Source organism: Marmota marmota, unplaced genomic scaffold (genome assembly GCF_001458135.2).
Source record: "Marmota marmota marmota unplaced genomic scaffold, marMar, whole genome shotgun sequence".
Lineage (NCBI taxonomy): Eukaryota > Metazoa > Chordata > Mammalia > Rodentia > Sciuridae > Marmota > Marmota marmota.
The window spans coordinates 46,852,293-46,876,804 of NW_026000108.1; the positions used below are offsets into that span (position 1 = coordinate 46,852,293).

The 24,512-nt window shown below is 34.3% G+C and overlaps 1 protein-coding gene across 30 annotated transcripts in view; it reads left to right on the forward strand.

Moving 5' to 3' along the window:
* Positions 1-24,512, forward strand: part of Adgrl3 (adhesion G protein-coupled receptor L3) — a 790,900-nt gene that overhangs the window by 593,597 nt on the left and 172,791 nt on the right. For 22 of the 30 annotated variants that reach the window (XM_048784572.1, XM_048784544.1, XM_048784554.1 and 19 more), the window contains 3 exons: positions 8,563-8,865; positions 10,884-10,987; positions 21,806-21,991. In XM_048784572.1, coding sequence (XP_048640529.1) covers positions 8,563-8,865; positions 10,884-10,987; positions 21,806-21,991 — 593 coding nt within the window. The remainder of the gene's footprint in view (positions 1-8,562; positions 8,866-10,883; positions 10,988-21,805; positions 21,992-24,512) is intronic. The other 8 variants (XM_048784550.1, XM_048784557.1, XM_048784553.1 and 5 more) reach the window with 1 other exon arrangement.

Consider the following 24,512-nt stretch of genomic DNA (forward strand, 5'->3'; position numbering starts at 1 on the left):
TGCATCACCTTAGTAACTGGGCCATCTTGACCTGCACTTTAGACAGTTCCTAGCACAAAAGCAGCCATGAGAGGGTCAGACTAAGCTTCAAATCACTGCTCTCAATAGTGATTAAATTGTATAAGTAAAATTTTAACATGTATATATTAAATCTTATTATAAAATTTATTCTAGAGTGGGTGATCAAATTTCTTAATCCAACTTTATGAAAATAACATCATAATTGAGACACTGTAGTATATACAAATCTACTGAAAATACTTTTTAAAGTAAAAGACAGATATTTATCACTTAACCATCATGCGTTTATTAAGTACCTACTATACTCCAAATAGAATATTTGCCTAAGAAATAAAGTGGAATGTCAAATTTTCTTGCACTCAGAGTCACATAGTTTGAATGTGATTGTGCAGAATGACTTTATTATCTTATCAAGTATTTACCCTGTGGAATAATTATCAAATATTTTAGAAATAATTTTAATATGTTAGTAGTTTTACTTGAATTTAAGTTATATAGCATTTATCCAGCTCTCTTCCTATATTAAAGAAGATTCAATGATTAAAGAAGATTCAGCGATTCTCCTCATGAATTAGGCACATGGAAGGACCAAGCTCTGACTTTAAAACCAATGTAAAATTAGCCTACCTAGCATATAAATCCTTGATGAAAGGGACTCTATTATTCATCCTTGTATTCCCACTGTAACACCTAGCTGGATTTCCTGTTTGTTTCATCCTTGTGTCTATTTGATGAAAAATTAATGCTGAAGTTATTTTTTAAGGTTTTCATATACTTGAAAAGTAACATAATAATATTCTCCTTCTTTCCAGATTCTAAATATAACAAAAGCAAATAACCAAGAAAAGTAGCCACCCTGAAATAGGGTCTTACATTTTATCATTTTCTTAGAAACTGGTGCATATATAACAAAGACAAGGGCATACATATTCTTCAAGCATCTGCAATCGATCAAAGTTACTAAAATTGCATTCTTAAAAATAAAAATCTTGGAGCTTAAATTATGGGCTCTTTGTCACTGTTCATTTTGAATTTTTCATTTCCAAACATGGAGGATAATTTTATTTCTCTTGAATTTATTTTAACTCCATACTGCTTATAACTAAATCATATACAACACATATTCAAGTATCTTTAGAGGTAAATTATAATTCACAAGTACATAATAAAACACATGTCATTGCAAATATGAGGCAATAATTTCAGTAACTAGACAACAATGATGTCAAAACTGGGGAAATAAAATGCAATCTTGAGGCTAGAAGTAAGAAATAATTCTAAATCCTACACCAGTTCAAAATATTCATGCTCTTGAATGGTTCTACATTTTGTTGAGAAATTAGTAAGCTTGAATTTCGTTTAACTGAATCTCATTTTGTTTTTTTGCATATTTCTGTAACGGAAATAACCAAATTTATTTGACATTTCCATTAAATAAAACTTTTAGAAATTTTGCAGCAATAGCAACACGAGCACAACTGTTTTAGTACTCAGGGACATTTCTATTCTCATGGAATTAAAATACATTTTCGATGTTTCAGTTATAAACAAGTAATAATTAAAATGCAGTTGATAGAAAAAAATTCTATAAGAATGGCTATTAAAAGAAAGAGGCAAACATCAGTTCAACCAGTTATCAAAGGCCTGTTATGAGCAGTGAGGATCTTGGTATCCATGCTCACAAGCATGGCCTTCTCAGACCCCCATGCTCCTGTGTATGTCTGTATGTCTCTCACAGTATTCTAACCATTATCAATGCCATCATCATGGACACTTGTTCCCTTATATCCACTCTTCTATTCAGTTACACTTCAGCAAACCCAAGTGAATTAAATGGAAGTTAGATCACATCATTTTCCTTCTGAAGACCTTACAGAGGTCCCCCACACCAGCCAGAGTAAGTGACATACACTCAGTGTGACCTGGGAAGTCCCATGTTCTGTAACCTGCCATCACCCTTCTGATGTCATTTTAAAATGCTATTCATTACATATGCTGATCTATCTACATTGGCCACTACATCTGGGCTTTTGTGGATGCTGTTCCCTTTGCCCAGAAAACCCCTCAGTTGCTCCAATCCCTTCCCCCCTCTTACATGCAACCTGTAGAGTCCTCTTACCTGGTAAGCCATGGCTGACACCTGTGAAAAATTATAGCTCCCTTCCCCTAATACTGCCTATGACTTTCCTATTTTATTTTTTTCTTCTTATCTTTACCACATCTTAATAGCTAATATCCTGTATATTTTTATATCCTTTTTTATTGTCTATCTCTCCTATTAATATAAGCTATCTGAGGGCAAAATTATTTCCTTCTGTATCCCCAATATTTAGAATAATATTTAGTACATAATAATCGTGAGTTAGGATGTGCCTAAAAATTAAAGAAATATATCTATTAAATAAATAGTGTGTGTGTATTTCTTCTCTTGCTACTATCCTTCTTCTTCAGTAGCTTTTTCCCTAAAGCTTTCTAGAGAAGGCTTCATGAGGACAAGGAACGTGATAATTATGCTCAACATTTTCTTTCCAATATACTATCTTTTATATGACAGTTGGTTAATAAAATGTATGGAATGAATTAGTGTTGTAATTCCCAGTGGAGGTCTTTTATAGGCATCTGACATATGCCATATTTTTATACTTAAAAAAAAAGAATTTACTTCAAACTCTTATCAATTCATCCTTGCCCCTTCTATGAGGCCCTAAGGGATCTTTCTTTAGTAACTGACCTTGGATTCAGAAGAATACTTGCAGGGCGAGGAGAAGGAAGTGCTTCTATAGTCAGCCAAAATTGTGCTTGTTGGAAAGAAATGGATACAAAGGAAGGTTTGTAATGGGAAAACTTGAGGAGAGGTACATATCCTAGGCGGGAAAGGAAACAATGGAGAAAACATGAAGAAGATAATCCATGCACTTAATGAATGGCAGTAAACATGTCTATGAAGTTTATGTTGAGACTGCAGTTTTATATTGTGTCTTAAGTATTACATTAAAAAAAGACATCCATCCCAAATAATAAATGTTGTGTAATCAAGCCTTCAGCCTCTTCTTAAAGGATTATGAAAATTTATAATTGTGAGATGCACAAAGTAACTCAGAATGTTAGTTTTAATAGCAGAGTATTAAAAACTTGTCATATGGAACAGGATACCAATTTACTTACTATTTGTATTCTTATGATTTACTTACTATTTAAGCATATGGTTTCTCATTTTAAAAATTAGGATTTCATAGTAATAATTACTCTATAATCTTTTGGTCAGAATTAAATGAAATAATAGAAGTAAGTTAAAATATTACAAAATGTTAAGCCCCCAAAAATGTTAAGCACTATACAACTCTTATTTTCTCTGTTTTCTATTAGTTTATTTTGCAAACTATAGCCTATAATAATATTTAAAGTAATATATGCACTTTACAAGAGAGGCTGAGGGAAAAAATTAAACATGATAGATAAAATCATAAGAATGAAATAAAAACTATGAACAGCAAATATCAAGGGACAGAAGAATTAAGGTTTTACAAATGTTTTTGTTGTTTGAAATAAGGTTGTGAGGTCCCCCACACCAGCCAGAGTAAGCGCCACACACTCAGTGTGACCTGGGAAGTCCTATGTTATGAGGAGAATTCTTAATATGGAGTTCTGTTTAACTGTTTTTGTGGAATTATTAATTTTATGAGCTCAGTAACAAAAGCAGGATAATAAGAAAATTACACAAGTTTGATAAAATATTATGTGTAACTAGTCATTCAAAGCTATTTTCTTTCATACAATACTTTTTCCCGGATACACTACCACATAAGGCACTTAACACATAGTTTTATTAAGCTACCTCTCTTTGTCTTCAGGTAAGATTCAGTAACAATATATACACTGAAAAAATGTCATATCACTTCCCTCTTGTTGGAAGATAAGAGACAAACTCTTACAGCCTATGATATGGGTTGAAACTTTGCCAATCAATGACTCTTCTGTGAATCTAGACCATTTTTTCTCAGAATCTAGCAATAAGACAAGTTATATCTTGGACTCTGGTGACAGCATGTAGATCACTCGTACTTATTCTGCCAAAACCTGGTATTGAGCAGAGCCCCTGGGAGTCCTACGTAGCAATAAATGGGATTGAGGAGAAGGGAGATCAAGGACAGCTTTTAAAATTGACTTTTATTCTACTTAAAGTCGCACAGAATGGTATGACCCTGCTTGTAGACATCTCTCTGCGGCACAGTTCCAAGGAAATAAGTTCTATATTGATCCTTAGCATTAGTATGGCTGTATTAAACGGAGTCCCTCCAATGTATTTCATAACAAATTGAACTTAAAAAAAGATCTCATTTTATCTGTATTACTGCTTCATAAGAGCACATTCACTTTAATATGATTGTCTTGAGACAGGGTCATTTTGGAGGAAAGGGTGTTTTATATTCTTCCTTATTATTTCCTCTTTGATATGTCTAGTGGTTTTCTTAATGATAGCATAAGATACATTTATGATAAATTTTCTAGAATATTCATTCTCAGGACTCTTAGGTACAGTATTTTCTATTTTCTTCTACTTGTTTTCTCCCTTCTTTTGTGATACTGTACATTCTACTGCTTCTTTTTCTTTTCTGTTTGTTTGTTTTTGTTGTTGTTTTAGCGGTTTTTGGGAATTGAACCCAGGGCCTTGTGCATGCTAGGCAAGCATTCCACATCTGAGCTACATCAACAGCCCATCTCCTGCTTCTTTGACCTATTCCTGATATTCATTTCTCTTAGCTTAGAACTTACTCTTAGGCACCACACTAAAAGAAATGATCTTAAGTAATGCATGCTACTACATAACCCAGACTTAGTATATGTGGGTTAGTAGCTTTGGAAAGGCTCCTTGATGGTATTGGCTTCTAAGCTAAGCCCAAAGTATAAATAGGAATTAACCCACTGAAGACAGGATAAGAATTCTGCAGCATGTACAAAGTTCTCAATGCAGGGAAAAGAAGCTACAGTTGGGGAACTACTGGCAATATTTTATGGTTTAAAAGTAGAGTGAAAAGCTGCAGAGATAAACTAAGGGCTCTGAACATGAAGGAAAAAAAAGTTCTTCTTTTGTTTGAAAGAAAGAAACCAATTAAGGATTTTAATCAAGAGAATAACATATTTTAATTTATACCCTAAGAAGTCTCTGGAAAAAAAAGGTACCAAATGGTTTGAATATGGTAATTTTAGAAACAAAAAGCACTAATTTCCATTTACATGTTTCCATTGTTGAATTTATTTTGGTGTGATACTGTAGTCTTCAAAAATCTGAAATGTGGGTCATTTAAGTAGAGTATAATGATACATGTATTAAATCTATGCTAAAAGATGAATCTATTCAAAATTGGTATGTCTTGAGTCACTGCAAGCTAAAATCTTGTAGTAGTGAGCCATTTGTCCTTGTTAAGACAATAGGCTAGAGAAGCTCTTACCACATGTGCAACTGTGAAGTTTTTTCATAGTAAAAATTATTGCTGAAAAAGTCCTTTTTTCCTGTCAGTTATATTCTAATTAAAATATCTAGTTGAAGAAACGCACATTCATTTTGAAAGCATCCTTCTATACCTATATAATTCTCAAGAAGAGAAAGAACACAGTTGAAAAAAGTTTCTATTTTAAAAGTATTTTCACGGTAGCTCACAGACTTTCCTGAACAAGTTAATTTGAGCATGAGATTATTGAGCTAATAGCAGATAACTGCTTGCTATGAATCTCCACTTTTATGGGATCAAACTAAAAAAAGGGAAAGAAAAGGACTAGTAATGCTTTCTTTAAAACAAAAACTATAGCTCATTATCAATGAAAAGATTATAGTCCCTGTCAAAAAATTAAGTTACTAAAAATGGTCCCTTCAAAAATGATAATGAGAACTGGCATTACTTAAAGTAAAGGAGGCTGAGAAAAACACTTGGATTTCACTTTTAACTATTGCCTTACTCTTCCCCTAAGTAGTATAAAATCAAAAAGAATTTTTCTGTCACCTTGAAAAATTGGCCTCAAATGTCCTTATATCCCAGTAGTGACACCTTTCAGATTTATTTTTTAAAGCTAATTACTTGATAGTGTCAAATATTTCATTTTCAAATCATTAAATATTCATACTTTTACATCATGTCTTGGAAACATTTCATTGATTTTATATGCAAATAATATTTTGCATAATATTTTATTGTTTATCACCTTAAGAATCAATTTCACTTAATATTTTACAAAAAAATGTCAAATTTTCTATTTGAATTATATCAAATGCTTGAGGACAATCATTTTATTTTATGAATCCTGAGCTTTTATTTTGCAAAAACATTGAAATAAGAGTATTATCATTTTTCTCCAGTATTGCTTTCATCAGCAAAATAGTTAATAGGCTCCTGTATTCCTTCAGTGATGGTGGTGGGCCAGTGTAGACAATGGTGATGGAGAGAGAGAGGGAGAGAGAACATTCAAGCAGAGGAATGAGTCACAAACAACAAGCCTTGGCAATGTAGGGTATTTAGCATATGTGGAAGAAGAGGGAAAAGAGATACTCTGCCTTCTTTATGAACTTTGAGCAGATAAGGATGTGCACATTACCATTCACACACACACACACAAATGAATGTAGAGAAAAAGGAAAGTTGAGAGTAGAGGAAGAAAAGACAGAGAAGCAAGAAGACAAAAAACATCTTTAAGAAATGCTATAATTAAATAATTAAATGTTCAGAAATTGATATGTTCTCCCCCTGCTGTGTCTATCTTGCTTCTTAGAAATTTTAAATACCCCAAAGGTATTGAGATGATACTGTGACCTCCTCTGGGGCAGCAGAGAGTTAAAGTCCTTTAACACATGTGCACTTGTCTTTTTCTAAGTAGACAATGAATGACAAACAGCTGGAGGCTCATCACAGGGCTCCCCACAGCTCCTTAAACCTAAGTTATCTAGAGTCTGGCTAGAGCCAGTGCCCCTGAAGTTTATTGCCAACAAGTGATGTTAAGAGTAATTTTGAATCTAATAGTAAGGAATTCAGTGTATGTATATGGAAAGACTAATGTTCTCATACATTCTCATAATTAGAATACGAATATATTTTTCCCAAATGATGATTCTTTAAAGTGAACATTCTTTTAGTATTGTTAGGAGATCCCTAAAATCTGGACAGGGGACCTAACTACTTTTATCTGTAACTTGAAATATGTTTTCCCATTAAAAAGAAAAAGAAAATTTATTAAAAAGTAATTTAAGGACATAACTACCTGGGAGCTACTTATACTTTACATTAGTAAATGTCAAGTTTTAAAACTTTGTTAAGGTGAGTCAGTGCTGAGAGTGTCAAGGTAGATCACTAAGCTACTCTAATGTGTATTAAGGAAATTGTACTGAAATTGCTCTGTATTTTTTAGCTTGTGACCATGTGTCCGTCCCCTCCTTTTTTTTGTTTTTTGCTTCTCTCTTACTTGCTGCATATTTAGAAATTCATGTTATACCTAATATGAATAGAGTATTTTATAGAACTCTTTTTTTAATACCAAGTTTGAAAAACTTAACAAGAAGGCTTAAAGTTTTAATCCCCTAATTGTCACTAAGGCTGAGAGCATAAGAAGCTTAATACTGCAATTTTGTTTTCTGTGATTAGAACTGAGAAGACCCACAAAAAGGCCTTTTTGGCAGTGGTCAAATAGCTGTGTTGCCAGTCAAGTGACACTCTGATACCTTGGTATTGGCTTATTTTTGCCATGTTTACTTTTTTTCAATTCAGTTTTTCTTCTGTGATAGAGTATGCATAACCATTTTAAGTGGACAGTTTAGTGGCGTTAAGTACATTCATATTAGTCTGCAACCATCAACAACATCTCTCTCCATTTTTTTATCTTTCACAACTGAAATTCAAAACACATTAAACACTCTGTCTCCCACCCTCAAGCCCCCTAACTCCAGTTTGCAGCAACTACAGTCTACTCTCTGTATCTACGAATATTTGTCCTCTTATGGATGGCTTATTTCACTTGGCGTGATGTAATGAAGTTTCATCCGTATAGAAGCATGTGCCAGCATTTCCATCCTTTCTTTTTAAACATTCCAGAATTTTAATTTATAAAAAATAACTGGTCAATTAATACTCATCGAAATTCAAATCAAGACCATATTGAGATACTGTTTGGTACTATTCAATTGGGAATAATTAGAAATGCTGATGGAATGTGATCATTATATATTATATACATGTATTGAAATGCCATATGTATGTTATAAATATGTACAGTTTTTATGTGATAAAAGTATGTATACATATAAGATTGAACAAAGAGTGTGAATGGATATAAATACAATCTTTATATACTGATGGGGGTAGGAGGTCCTGTAAAAGGGTACAATCACTTGGGAAAACATTTTTTTTTTTGCCATGTTTAAAGTGAAAATAAAGTTGAGGGTTTCTAGAGCCTTAAAACTCTGTACTGTCACATAAAAATGGTTTCTGAAGTATGAAGGCTATTTGAGGTCCTACTGTGAACAAGCAATATAGGTGTTACCTTTCAAATTTATTTCAGGAATCTCTACTACAGGACCTCTGGGCATTGGAAGCACCACCACAAGTACCACCCTTCGGACTACAACTTGGAGCCTAGGAAAGAGTACCACCCCATCAGTGTCAGGAAGAAGGAACCGGAGCACCAGCACCCCATCTCCAGCTGTGGAGGTTCTTGATGACATAACCACACACATACCATCAGCATCCTCCCAGGTCCCAGCTTTGGAAGAGAGCTGTGAGGCTGTGGAAGCTCGAGAAATCATGTGGTTTAAGACCCGTCAAGGACAAATAGCAAAGCAGCCATGCCCTGCAGGAACTATAGGTAAGTCTGTCCTAGAGAACCAAAAGTTAACAATATTTTTGTACTTTAACTTGAATTCCTAGAGTTCTTTTATATTCGCACCCCCCACCCTCTGTCTTTGGTTACTACATATTTTGTTACTTCATATTCGGTTGAATTCTGAACTCAGCTAAATTAAAATTTAAAGCAATGTATTGTCAAGAGTTTGAAAATGCACTCTGCGGAGTTCACAGGTGAGAATTGGGTAGGAATACCTGTTAGATCAGTAGTGTTCAGTGTGGGTCTTGGAGTCAAATTACAGTTAAGCTGCAGATGTTCCTGCTACTTCAGGGAGGTATCTTTTCTCTGCAGCGCTGAAGAGGGAATCCCTGATGGCTGGGTTTCCGCATGCTTGTCTCCAGTGGTGAAATACTGGTTGCAGAAAATGAGGTCCAGGACATCTGTATTAGAAGATCAGTGAGCTGACATAGCATTTAACAAAAGAAATTTTCACCTGTTATTATAGTTGTCCCCTAGTGGTCAAAGGCTCTTAAGATTGTCAGGAACCATGCTGGCAGGAGCCACCTCCCACTAACCCACATTCCTGAGAGGGCAATCCCACACTGTGGTCTCTAGGCAACAGTGAAGAACTAAATAGCTCTTTACCTGTTTTATTACTAACATATTTATCATATTTCCAAACTGTAATTCTGTTATTATTTACTATATTTAAGAAAGAAATATGCTGATTTTTTTATTGTTACATACGTTTTGGATCTTTATAAATTGCTACTTGACACATTTTTAAAAATTTGCATTATTTCCTAAAATATACAAATATTTACACAATAGATTTTGCAAACCTACCCTTCTTAGAGACTGTGTCTGGTATCAGATTTGGTTACTTTAAGGAAGAAGCATTTTATTAGAAAGTTCCAACATGATATATCATTCCAAATTCCATGGTATATGAAATGGTGGGAAAACCAATGAGTATCTTGGTTTTTATAGAAGTGATATATTTTTAACAAAGCACTTAATTATTCAATAATCTTTTTTTTCTTTTATGAAAAGTAGGGTGTATATTTATTTCTAAAGTTTCCTGTATATTGAAATCAGTAAGCCATTCAATCCCTCCTTCTTTCTCAGTTCTCAGCCTCAGTTCCTTCATCACTAAAAGAGAAATAACAACAGCCTCCATACTTGAGATATTTGTCCTGAAGATTAGTGAAACACTTTATTTGAAAGCACTTTGCAGTACAGAAATATGCCATTATTGTTCTGTGAAAATTAGAGAAGAGGTTTAAAGAAAATCTTCTGAAGGCAGTGCAGAAATAAAGGTTACTGTCAGTGAACATCTAACTTAGTATATGCTCCTCCGTCCACTCTGTAATTCCTTGTTCTAGGCCCTCACAGCTTCTCACTTGAATTACACCAATAGCTTTCTCACAACATCCCCATCACTTCCTCAAATTCATCCTCCATTCTGATGCCAGATTTATCTCTGTAACACCAACATCTGCTCATTTCTCTCCTCTCCTTAGTGGTCTTCTTTGATTTTCAGCACCCACACATGATAGACAAGGGACTTTGCCATCTGACTTTGCCTCCCTTTCCAGCTCCATTTGTCCAGTAGACTCCAGTTCCAAAAATTTGGAGTCTCCAAAAGACAGCGTATATTTCCTCCACTTGGAATCTCCTTTCCCACCTGTTTTCCTGAAAGACCTGTACACGGATTCCTTTGAGACTCTTCTATCCTGACTCAAGCAAGAAGGTCCACGTTACAGAAGTACCACATCGATTGAATTCAGGAAATTCTTCCCAAACCCTGCACAGTTGCAGCAAGTTTTTAAAAATAACAAAATGTTTTTGTTTGTTGTACAGTATTTTTCCAATGCCAACTCTTTGCCAGGCACCGTATCTGGAGTTTAATAGACATATCTCAATTTAATTATCTCACTTTTACTTTCATTTATATTTAAGCATAGCAAGGATGTGGAATCATTCTAAGAAAAATGGTTTAAGTATTCGAAACAGACATATTTCTCTCATTATTATAGGTGTATCAACTTACCTATGCCTTGCTCCTGATGGAATTTGGGATCCCCAAGGACCAGATCTCAGCAACTGTTCTTCTCCTTGGGTCAATCATATAACACAGAAGGTAAATCGTGTGACTAATAAGGAAGGCTTTGCTAAATCTATATCCTCTGTTGCTGATTGTTAACTGTTGAAAACAAAACAGTCAGGAGTTTTGTTTTGTTTTGTTTTTTTAAATCAATGTAGGAAAACTCTCTGTTTGCAAATGTAAAGCCATAAGGTCAAAGACAACATATTAATTATAAAATAAATAGAAATAATAGCAGAAATGAAAAAGAAACACTCTCTGTTTTTTAATTTCAGATTTAAAGACAACCCCCATTATACTAATGGCTAATTTTATAATTTGATGTTTTTAAAGTGGGAATCCTTGAATTTCTTCTAAGCCTGATGGTATTACTTATAATAATTTTATTATTAATAAAATTTCTATGGTATTGTGAACTACAGATGTAAAAGTCTAAGAGACATTAGGTCTCAAACAAACAAAAGCTTCTAGCATATATGCATTTGGATTTTTCCTGTGGAAATCATAATTAAGATAAAAAAAAAGTTTACCTTTGGAATTTAAGCCACTTGATAAATGTTCTCTAACTAATCATTTATCAGTGCTAAAAGTATATACATGTGTGACAGAATCTTGCAGACTCAAAATTTCAGGGCCTATTTAGTTGCAATATGTTGAACATTTTTATTATTAATGCACTGTGGGGCTTTGAATTGATTTCATTACAAACAGAGACCAGATGTGCATTTATGCCAAAAGGGCTGTGAGATGGATCCTTATTATAGCAATTTATGTGGATTTATGCACTCCTAAAATGGAGAGTCCTTCTATGGCACATTAGCTATGCTGAGGAATTTCTGAAAGAGATTTTTCCTGAGAAATATTACAAATGATGGCCTTACTAAAAGCATGCCTGTGCCATTTGCTCTTTTCTCTATTTGTTTTTAACCAGGCTTATCCTCAATAATATACTGTATAACAATCCATAAATATCTACCCAGTAGATCATTTAGCAGATGAACCATAACTATCTATTTACCCTAAATCATGGAAGAACAGTGGCTATATTGACTCTAGTTACCCTCTTACATATGCATCTCCATACTTGTTGCTATTCATAATGATGCTTCTCCAATTTCAGCACTATTCCTGCCACAGTTTTTATGTCCTTTGATTTCATTACAATGTAGCTCAGACCCCAGGGCAAATAACTCTTGCTGGATATATCAGATTAAGAGATCAGTAGCATATCTTTTTACATTAGCAACTTTTAAAAAATACTCCCTAGCTCCTTAGCCCAGGGGTTAATATAAATTCAATAATAATTCACCTACAAAGCTAAGTGTTTTCATGATAATTTCTGAATGTGGTTGGACTATTTCATTGCAGAAATTACTGGATGACTTGAACTGATAATGATATTTAATTCCTTTCTTTCCTTTGCAGCCCTGCTAATCTTAGGACAAAAGAGATAATTCCTTTCAAAGACCAGACAGCTGTTGGCCATTTGATTTATGGATGAGATGTTTTTGTTTTGTTACATGGCCTGTACTTTCAGAGCATTTCTTTTTAATTCTAATGAATCTATAAGATTATATTATATTGTATTGTAATTATATTAAAATTAAATAATTTAAGGAGCTGAAATTTATAATAATTCCTTAAATGTGTAAACTCTAAGAGGAGGCTTTTGAGTGCTCTGAATTAGCGTTTAACTCACCCAGGGTCTGCCCAAGTATATCTGAGGTTTTAGCTGGTTCTGCTTCCTCTTGACTTCACACCCTTCACCACAGTGGTTAAGCTGTACAGAGATTATGATGGCCTTCACATCACCATGTTCACTTACCTAGGTAGTCTCTCCTCACTCTGTCCACCCTTACCTAGTTGTGTCTCTCATGCCTCCAGATATTTCCACGACTCACTGAACTTAAATGATGGTTGAACATATTTCTTAACCACAAAACAACAGCACTTTTAAATATTAGCATTGTAAACCTCCAAGAAAGGATAATCCATGCATATTGTCCATAGAGTTATTCATTAGCTTTTTCCTCCCTACACATCCTCCACATAAATCATTCCATTCCTCATCTCTTTGCACATCCCAACACCAAGGTCCCAACAATAAACAGATGGACCTTTCCATGAGGGTGTGTTTACAGTGGCACTTGGGCAGTGAAGACAGACTGCAAGGGCCTGAGCTGCAACCCAGAGCTAGTAATAGAGCAAGAGCTGTTCCCAACCTTAAGGCCTTGTAGATAAATAGATTAGAAATTGGAAGCAGAATGCCTTTGAGAAGCTCCCACTCTCTTTCCATTCAACCACCCCACTGGCCAGAACCACTGGAAGCCACAACTGAGGGGCTTGCTTAATGAATTCTGTTTAAGTCCACCTCCTAGGGTGGAGAGCAGGCTGGAAGAGGGTGGAACAGGACCCTGAACTGGCAGAGGAAAGTTGCTGCCCAACACAGTGCTGAGATTTTCTCTACTCCCTTCTTTAACTTTCTTTCTGTATTAGTCAGCTTTTTTGCTGCTGTGACTAAAAGACCTGACAAGAACAATTTTGGAGGAGGAAAAGTTTATTTAGGGGCTTATGATTTCAGAGGTCTCAGTCCATAGATGGTTAACTCCATTGCTTGGGGCTTGAGGTGAGGCTGTACATCAGAAGAATATGGTGGAGGGAGCAGCTCACATGATGTCCAGAAGGCAGAGAAAGACTCTACTCTTCAGACAAAATACATACCCCAAAGGCATGCATCCAGGGACCCACCTCCTCCAACCACACCTTACCCGCCTTCAGCCATCACCCAGTTAATCCCATCAAGGAGATAATTCACTGATTGGGTTAAGGCTTTCATAACCCAATCATTTCTCCTCTAAACCTTCTTGCATTGTCTTACACATTAGCTTTTGAGGGACACCTGACATCCAAACCTTAACACTTCCTTTCTTACTCTTTCTTCTCTCTCCTTCCTTTCTGTTTTTCTAACCCCTCTCCTCTGCTCTGAATTCCTACTTCTCTTTTTATGATTTTTTTCTGTCATATTTGAAAATTATAATTTTCTCACCAGTAAATATAATTTTCTCCCCAGCACCTAGAATACTTTCTTGATGAGAACTAATAAAAGACAGAATTTTTACAGAAAGGGAAATTTCTCCCAATGATGATATGTGAGGGAGGTCTTTAAATAGAAGAGTGGAAGGCTGGATGGATCTAGGTGAGTGAATGGATGGATAGATGGAAAAGTAGATCAAAAGGCAACAATTAGCTCTGAGCCTTGGATCCTGAAATATATGTGACAAAATATCATATTTCCTTACCTTCTTCAAAATCATAATCTCTGATTCTGCTTGATCTCTAGCTTATATTCAATTCTTCAAAAAGGAGTTTGTATTTCTACCTTGTGTACTTTTAAAGAATTAATTTCATTTTTTAATTTTACCAGACATTTTTCATTTAAAATTCTATCTTGAGAGCTGGGGATGTGGTTCAGTGCTACAGTGCTCTCCTAGCATGCACCAGGCCATAGGTTTGATCTGCAGCACCTGAGAATGGAGGAGAGTTATAGACAACTAAGATCTCTGACATTACAGTTTTGAATTGCTTCCTTATTGTTTACATGCAAAATGAGGTGTGGCCTAGTTCAACTACTAGTGGAAAAGAATTATCTTGAGTTGTCACAGGCAATAGTTTTTGGTTTTTTTTATTTCTAAAAAATGGGTGTTCCTTTCTTTTATCTGTACACAAGTTATTGGCAGATTTTGAGAATGTGAGTTTCTTCCTACATTTTCTAAACAGAAGTGTGAAGATCTAGGATTGATATTGCTATTTTATGATTTTAAAAAAAGCCAACTTTTTGTCCTGGGAGATTAGATTATAATCTGTCTTCTATATCTTAATTACCCCATTTTAACTTCCTAAGATCAAGAATGAAATGTAATTAAATTGTTTACTAATTCTACCAGAGGTAGATGGGTGCTTTTAGTCAGCTTTGTCACCTCTGTGACCAAAAGACCTGAAAGGAATCATTTTAAAGGAGGAAAATTTGACTTGACATGCAGAGTTTCAGAGGACTAAGTCCACAGACAGAAGGCTCCATGCTTTGGGGTTTGAGGTGAGGCAGAACATCATGGTGGAAGAGTGTAGTAGAGGAAGGCAGCTCAGGTCATGGTACCAGAAAGCAGAAAGACAGACACTGCAGAAGAGGACAAAAATATATATTCTGAAGGCACATCCCCAACAAAGTACCTCCTCCAGCCACAACCTACCTATCTACAGTTACCACCCAGTTAATTCACTGATTAGATTAAGGCTATCCTAAGCCAATCATTTCACCTCTACACTGTCTTGCACTGTCTCACATATGAGCTTAGGGGAAGCATCCAACTTCTAAACCGTAACAGTGGGGATTCCAAGACTTTAGACTTTTTAAACCTATCTTTAATTATAAGATAGAAACATTTTGTTTATAATAGGTAGATTTTTCAAATAAGTGGTAGCTACATAGCCATGTACTTAATATTATGAGTAATATTTTCAGAAATCATTTTTGCTTCTGATGAATGATTGTTACAAGTCTCATAAAATCTCAAAGCTAATTTTAAAAGAAATTGTTTTTATTTATAGCAGAATTTAAAATGTGCTTAGTATCTGTTTCTGTCATTATTTATAGTCCTTAACTAAAGCTGCAGGGTTTCCCTTTCTGTTCAAGTCCTAGATGTAATTCTACCATAGCAGTACAGGTTATTAACTTGCTAATCCACACAAAATTTGTAAAATTTCTCAGTATGTGTTCTTCTTCTGAAGAAATCATTTTAGTAAAATTTAATGGATGATAATATTGGAGATAGATATTTTAATGAAGTCTGTAAGTTAGAAATGACAATATTTTAATCCTGCCCCTGGACATAGAAGACTTAAGGCAGATTAAAGATACATGAATATATTTTGGTTAGGAAATAAGATCATTGTAGTCGATGATAACTAGGAGAGAAATAAATAGGGTGATCAGAAAGAGAGGCTTCAGATGTCACTGGAGACAGTGTGGGTGGTGAGGGGTATTTAGGAGAGATAGTCATGAACTGTCCTGGAACTACAGCAGCTGTGGGAGAACTCCATAAAGGCCGCCATCAAATATAGAGACCCTGAGGACAGTGCTGAGTGTCTCCTTTTGCTTTCTCTTCTTCCCCAACATCCAACAGACAGGAGGCCTATCATGTGTCTCTTTCCTGAGTCAGGCACCTCCCAGGTTTTCGTTTGTTTGTTTGTATGTTTTTGGTACTGGGTACTGAATGGAGGACTCATCTGCATTGCTGAGGCTGGCCTTGGACTGGCAATCCTCCTATCTCAGCCTGGAGTAAATGGAGTGACAGGTGCATGCCACCCCACCCTACTGACCACTGCTTTTCACTTTACTAATAGCAACTTCTACTCACTTCAAATTTCCTTTCATTCACTCCTGAGTGCTTGAATCCAAACTAAATAGACAACTTCGTTTTAAACTCTTTAGTACCTTATGATTGTTCTTAGCACAATTCCTGATGTCTTCACATGACTTCCAAATGGTGTCTACTTACAGATTATCACTCCTTGCTCATTCCTTTCCAGTGTACTAAAACTCTTGGGATAGTGCCCCTGTAGCAAATCCATCATGACTTCTTGTGCTGTCCTCCTAAAAGTGTCTCTCTCTACCTGGAAAATTCTACCAACTTGCCAACCCACTGCCCTCTTTTCTATTTTCTTTCAAATTGAAAGTTCTTCCTCAGATAAGCCTTTCCTAACTAATTGCCTAACTTTATATGTCAGGTTAAAGTGCCTGTAAAATATTCTATCACACTGGGATTCTGTATTGGACTCAACAAATTAACATTAAATAATTGTACACTTAAATTTTGTATAGTAATTCCATTACTGGCATGAAAGGTCTGTTTTCTTTCTCTTTTCTTTTGTGTGTGTTTGTTGGGGGGTACTGGGATTGAATCTAGGAGAACTCTACCATTGAGGTACATTTCCAGCCCTTCTCTTATTGTTTTAAGACAGGGTCTCACTAAGTTGTGATGCTGGCCTTGAACTTGCAATTCTCCTACCTCAGCCTCCAGAATATCTAGGATTGTCTGCATGCACCATTGCTCCTGGAAGGTCCTTTTATTAAAACTGTTATAGTCACCTCACCAAGGGTACCCTCAGACCTTAGCACAGAGCTATAGCAATTAGAATGTTGGTTATATTACAAGCGAAATGTATAGACTAAATGAGCAGTTGTTGAAATTATAGAAAGACATAAACACAGATATATATATGCTATTTTTTTTAGAAAACTCGTTGTAACAAGTATTTAGTACATAACACACAAGTTTATGCTATGCCACTATCAATGTTGGAGTCTGATGATAGAAAAAAATGTTTTTTTTTTCTTTGTGTATTTGCTTTGATTTCCCAGTCCATGGCTATTTCTAGGCTTGACTTTGCTCACCATCTTCTTGGCTTAGAATGCCCCCTCTCCCCAAGAGCCACACCAGTGCCCCATCTCACTTAGTGACCCTCAATTATCATTTAAAGCTTCACTTAATTGTCTCCTGTGGTCCTCCTTCTGCTTTCCAAGGGTTTCTTTCCCCTATACTGTATTCTTATAATACCTCATAATGTTTATGTCATTGCTGCTGTACTGTTGAATTAATATTATTTTCTTCTATGTAACCACCCTTCCTATCCCAGTTGGTGGAATGTAAGCTTCCTGAGGGCCAGGGCAGTATATTCATCTTCACTTCCTTAGGAAATAATAAGTGTTCAAGTAATTATTAAAAGAATGAAAACATTTTATTATCATTTCTCTAATTTTAAAGTGAAGGAAAAGTAAAAAAGAATTTCTATTTTACTTTAAAATTTTACTTTTCATGTTTTTATACATATTTTTGTAATGTATTTATACTTCAGTTTTCTTCTCACAACTTTCTTGGTGTTGAACATTGAGTTTCAGACTGTTTAAAAAGCTAAATTGTTATTGACACATACACAAGGAGAAAAACAAATAAAATTGTTTTGTTGGGAGCAATTATATTTTGACTTAGTCATCTACATTTTCAATTTTTCAATATTGTACATAGAAAATGTTTAAGTTTTATGTAAGAGAATACCATAGGCCTTCTTTCCAACTTATTATTTCCCACACCTTTATTATAATAATGTTGAAGAGTATGCTTGTAAAACTATTAGGAAAAAAAGCAATGGAATTATGAAAATATCAATGCTCTTTATCTCTTATTTATCCTTTGATAAATCATCGTGCTTTTCATAATGATCATTGATAGATGTAATGAAAGTCAATACAAGCATCCTTAGATCTGAAGATATTATGTTAATAAATAAAATACCTTGTCTAGTTTACTAGATTTCAAACTTTTTTCATTATTGTACAATTATTTGAATCAAAAGATCCCATAGTTCATCTCTCCTGACGTTTCCCTGATACAAAAGATTTCATTGATAACAAAGAAATAGAGGGGAAATGTAAAATAACAACAACATAAGTATACAATGACAAAATAAAAGAGTAGTAATTCTGCAAATATACTCCTTATTATAAGAGTAGAATCTGTAGTAAACTACAATAAATGTAAGACTGTGAATGGTGCATTAATTACAAGAATGTCTCTTTGGAAAATTATAATAATTTCAACTATCTTGATAAAAAAAAACCACAATAGTAGTTTTGCAAAGTTACCCACTGGTTGAATCAAGTACTCACACTATTGACAGAATACTGAATTTAAATATTTAGAATGTACCAGTTTATCAAGCATGAGCTCTACCACTGAGCTGCATCCCTAACACATTGAACTTTAGAATTTGTTTATGGACTCTCTAGATTACCAGTAAGCCTAAATTTTATGTAAAAATTTAAATATATGTATAATAATCACATTTATGTCCTTTCATGATCCCCTAAAGTACTTTCATGAGGGTAACATGAAGTGCTACTTTGATCTACACTAAATTTGTGTCATACTTATTCTTGAACCCTATAATGTTGTCTATCTGGTCTTAGCAGGTACTTTAGCTAAGAAGATTCTAAAGAATCTTACAAATTGCTTTAACTCAGTGAAGTTATTTTTAAAAGATTTCTACAACATACTGATTAAGTAAAACACTTTAATGTATTCTTCTTACATCATATATTTTGATGACGTTTAAATAGTCATATAGAATTTCTCTTGTTTCCCACTTTTTAGGTACCATTCTATACATATTAAATTATTTTATATATTACTTATTGGGCATAAGTAGCATGTTTTAATATAACTTCTTAAATAATGAAGATTGATGTTAACAGTATCAATGATTTCCTGCATACTTTTAAACTACTGCATGATGTATATACACCTGAGCAGATTTATATAATCATAAGCCATTCACACAAACTAACATTTCTTTTTGTACAACTATAGGATTCTTTTTGCTTTAATTTTTCTATCCTTTTTTCTCATATTTTTTATTGGTGCATTACAGCTGGTCATAATGATGGGATTTGTTGTTACATTTTTGTACATGCACACAATATAACAATGTAACTTGGCCAATATCACTCCCCAGTGCTGTGCCCTTCCTTCCTCACCTCATACCCCTTGAACCCTTTCCTCTACTGTTCTCCCTATGATTTATTATGAGATCTGCCCTGTCTGATTTTTAAGGGATGTTGAAGATTGGATGCAGAGCCTTATACAGCTAAGCACACACTTTTCCCCTGAACTATATCCCCAGTCCTCTCTGGGATCATTTCTTATGTCTGATAAGAAAGAGAAATTTGAGAGTTATAGAGTGTTCACATGTCAAAATTTCAGACACTGGTATTCAATATATAATCTCAGTGGTAGTAGTTTATAGGGTGATAATCATTTTTATAGCCTTGTTATTAAACATCACTTTTCCATTATGTTCAAGATGTTATTGTACATAATTTATATAACTACTTTATCTACTTATTCATTTGTAACATTCACTTCTGATATAAATACTAAAACCTGGAGGTTTTCACTTAGCGAAGGGAAAACACACTTGGCTAAGAGTTTTAGTTGTGCTTTGAGCTCTCCATTCCATTGACTCTTTTTTTTTTTTCTTCTGAGAGGGTGGGTACCAGGGATTGAACTAAGGGGCACTCAACCATTGAGCCACAGCCCGAGCCCTATTTTGTATTTCATTCAGAGACAAGGTCTCACTGAGTTACTTAGTGCCTCACTTTTGCTGAGGCTGGCTTTGAACTCGTAATCCTCCTGCCTCAGACTCCAGAGCCACTGGGATTATAGGTGTGCACCACCATGCTGGGCTCCATGTACTCTTAAGAGGGAGTTTACAAAGTGAAGATAGAAGATATTCCTATTTGTGATCATGTGCTTTATATTGATTTACCTTACAAAAAACGAAAAAAGAAAACCACTTCTTAAATAATAATACTATTATTTATTTGAAAATAATGAGGCAGGTTAAAGTTTGGGTGGACATCTATAGAATGTCTCTGAAAAGTGGGCCTGTATACAAACAGTCATTACTTTTACATTGAGCACGTGCATACCTAATGTGCAAATAAGTTACAATCCTGTTTTAGCTTGTTAATTTAAAAAGTTAAAGATTGAGCTAGGTTTGGGGCTCAGTGGTAGAGTGGTTGCATGAGGCACTGGGTTCTATCCTCAGCACCACATAAAAATTTAGAAAAATAAAGGTGTTATGTCCACCTACAACTAATAAATATATATTAAAAATTATAAAGATTATAACCTGGGGGCTGGGGATATAGCTCAGTTGATAGAGTGCTTGGCATACATACAAAAGGTCCTGGGTTCAATCCCTAGCACCAAAAAAAAAAAAAAAAAGATTATAACCTGGAAAGTTATGCCTATTTGTCTTTTAAAAATATTTCCCAAACCTTTCTTACAAATTGGTGTATATTCCTATCTTCTTATTACCTAGGGCTATCAAATTTGTCCAAGTGATCATGGGGTATTAGTCTCTATATCTTTTCACATCTTCAAAGTATTAACAATTTGATTCATTCTTATACAATGTATTTGGAAAATCAGCATGTACTTTCAGAAAAGGAAAACACTAGAAACTGAACAGTAATTTGCTATTCTGTGAATGGGGAGGAAAAATTTTTATCATGTATTTAGTGGGAAGATGAAGATAACTTTGAGGGCTGGGGTTTTGACTCAGTGGTAGAGCGCTCCCCTAGCACAGGCAAGGCCCTGGGTTCTATCCTCAACACCACATAAAAACAAACAAACAAATAAACAAATAAATAAATAAATAAAAGATATTGTGTCCAACTACAACTAAAAAGTAAATATTTTTTAAAAATCACTTTGAAAGAAGGAGTTGTATTAGGGATAAAATTTTTATAAGGCTTTAGCAACTTTAAATATTCACTTAGTTCACTTTGAATTCACTAATATTTAGTAAATTTATTTACTAGTCACTTAATTTACTAAGTGCTAAACTAGGCACTTGCCTATGAGAACTTAGAGTATGATTTCAGGCTCATAATAAACACTCTTCAAATTCCTATTTAGAAACTTACAGAAAAAAATAATAGGGCAAATCTTAGACTTAACCAGTCAAATGAATCAGTAGATCAGAAGGGTGACAATTTTTACAAGTATATTTCCTTAGAGATACTTCTTAGGGTCATGAATTTAAGTCAAGTTCTGAAGAAAAGGATGAATTAGTAGGAAAAATTAGGGAGTTGCAATCAGGTGCAGATGGAGTATATTAATTGCTTCTTGCTTCAATGATTCAAACTTACATTTAAATACATCTGTCAGAAGAGACCACTAAAAATGTTTACGGTAAGATCTCTTTCCTTTTTATTTTGTTTCAAAATTACAGTTGAAATCTGGAGAGACAGCTGCCAATATAGCTAGAGAGCTAGCTGAACAGACCAGGAATCACCTGAATGCTGGGGACATTACCTACTCAGTCCGGGCCATGGACCAGCTGGTAGGCCTCCTGGATGTCCAGCTCAGGAACTTGACACCAGGTGGAAAGGACAGTGCTGCTCGAAGTTTGAACAAGGTAAGGATATCAGCTATTCAACTTTTAAAATTGTAGTAAAATCAGTAAGACTTCCTTTCTTAACTTTTCTTTCTTCTGTAGAGTCAGATAATGCTAAAGAGAATCAATAACTATATTCAAATGACTTCACTATTTTAATAATGACACTATTTGGGTTTTAATTTAAAGAAACAATGAATGATAATCCCTCTGCATATATTTTGAATTTACTTTTTCCATAGTAATTGCTCTGCTTTGCACGCTAAATTCTGTCAAGATTACTATGGATAAATGCAATTTGTTTCTTCTCTTTTTGCCTTCAAACTTTCATATTAAAAATTGACAATAAAATAAGTGTCTAATCAATAAGTAGAAATTTAGAAAATAACAATGAGAGCAAACTGATAATCCATATAGCTGTTTTAAAATGAGGTAATTTTACCTAATTAATATTAATTTTAAAAATAGGTGGCAAATAATTAAGTGGTAATTTTTACTTTATTTTGATTTTCATATTACTTGGATTGTGCATCACTGTCATTAAAAATTTTAAAGTACGTTTCAGCAAATTTGTTTGAATTGTAATTAATGAAAAATAATTACATCTTAAATTTAAGGAAAATATACTTTATAAATTTTATTAGTATTTATATAAAGCATTTTGTTTATGATACCAAGAATATTATTGATTTACATAACAAAATATCACATGGTAAAATAACTTCCTGATGAAAAAAAATATTAGAATTGCCACCATCAAATGACAATGTTTCTTGAATGGCATTTGTGTAGTAGAGATTCTTCATGGTTGAATTTAGGGCCTTGAGTATTAAGATATTTTCTTTCTACTTAAAGGTAAGAATTGGACTGTAAGAGACTAATTTTCCTCTGTGATATTCACTACAAGGACATTCCCCTTTAGATTGAAAAATGATTTTGTAGAGTTGTATTTTAATGCGTTTTAGTTCTTTTCATTATTTTAGTCTTACTGAGTTAAGACTGTTACTCAAGAAGATGGAAGAAATTTTTAGAATAATGATTGTTCAACATAGAAAAGCCAGATATTTTACCTGGGAAATGGTTTGTCCTGCATTTTTATCTTCAGAAAACGGTGCAATTTTATCTATTAGATATAAATTATTTAAGTTTTTTTTTTTTTCACAAAGCAGTCATTTTTTTCTCACATATATCCTGATGGAATCACAACCAGATCCCTGATAGAATAATCCACAGCTGCCTATATAATCTGAGCATGCTGTGTTTTAACGTGTTATTACCCAGGCTGACTGATGCTATTAATGAATATTGCTGCCAGCTATTGTTATCATAATGCACTGAAAGTAGTGATTTCTATTAATGTTACTGGTCCATAACATGACTTGTTGTAGTGATACTTTGTATCTTTATTTAAAAATGGTGTTGGTGTCTGAGGATATCAAGTACAGCTGGCAATTAATGTCACATTCTAACTGGCTACAGCTAATCAGCTTGCCTCTTCTGAATATCAAATAACTACATAATGGGCAAATTTCCATTTGTGAGGCTTTTTAATGCTCTCCTTGTTTCCCATTTGGCTCTTTTCAATTGTTTATATAATGTGGTTTGTCATATGTTAATTTGCATGAAGGGGTAAGGAGATGGGAGGGCAAAGGTTATTCACGTGCTTGCTGGCTTGCTCTCATTTCCTGTGGTTCCCACTTTCCCTGAAGCAGTTATAACCCATCAGTTTTGCAAAGTCAACTTGGTACAAATCAATTGTGCTCCACATTGAAATTCTGGAGGGTCCAGAGTCCTGCAAAACCGTGATTTGAGTCAGTGATCCAGATGACAGCATTGGCAATTTACTTGCACTTATTCCTCATTAAATCTTTAGAGGAGCAAGTTCCGTGCTCCTTGAAGAATGCATGAATTAGAGTGGGGAAAGTATTAGCTACACAAAAAGCCATCACAGTAACTGCTTCTTAAACCTGGGTCATTTCCTTTTTCAATAATCAAGGATACTGAAGAGGGAAGAGAAACAGTAGGAAAGATGGGGAAAACCCACAGTCTAATTTAATAAAATTCTGGGTCAACTATAAACAGGGTGAATAAATCATTATTGATTATTCATTTTAGCACCAGGAAAAAAAAAATGCTTGGGACGGATACAAGTTACTGTCAACTTTTGCCCGGAAAAAACATAATTTTGTATTCAAACAAACAAAAGCAAACAACAGGGTTCTTTTCCCACCAAAGTTTCTAAAGTGTATACTTTTTTTGGTCAAAATTGTCAAAAGACATTCTTCAAGAAATAAAAGAAGTGACTAGTCAAAAGATTAATTATATTCTTTTTATCAAAAGTTATTTATCTCTTGGTATTTGTCCCTTAGAATTGAATAGTCATAATGAATAGGCATTTATATTTTGCCAGTAAACAGAATTTTTGTATGTATAAATGAACATCTAATAAGTTGTACATATTAATCATCTATTTTCTGAAAACCACAAATAATCTGCTATCTTTAAAAAAAAAGGGGAGGGGGACTCGAAACTTTTGACATAA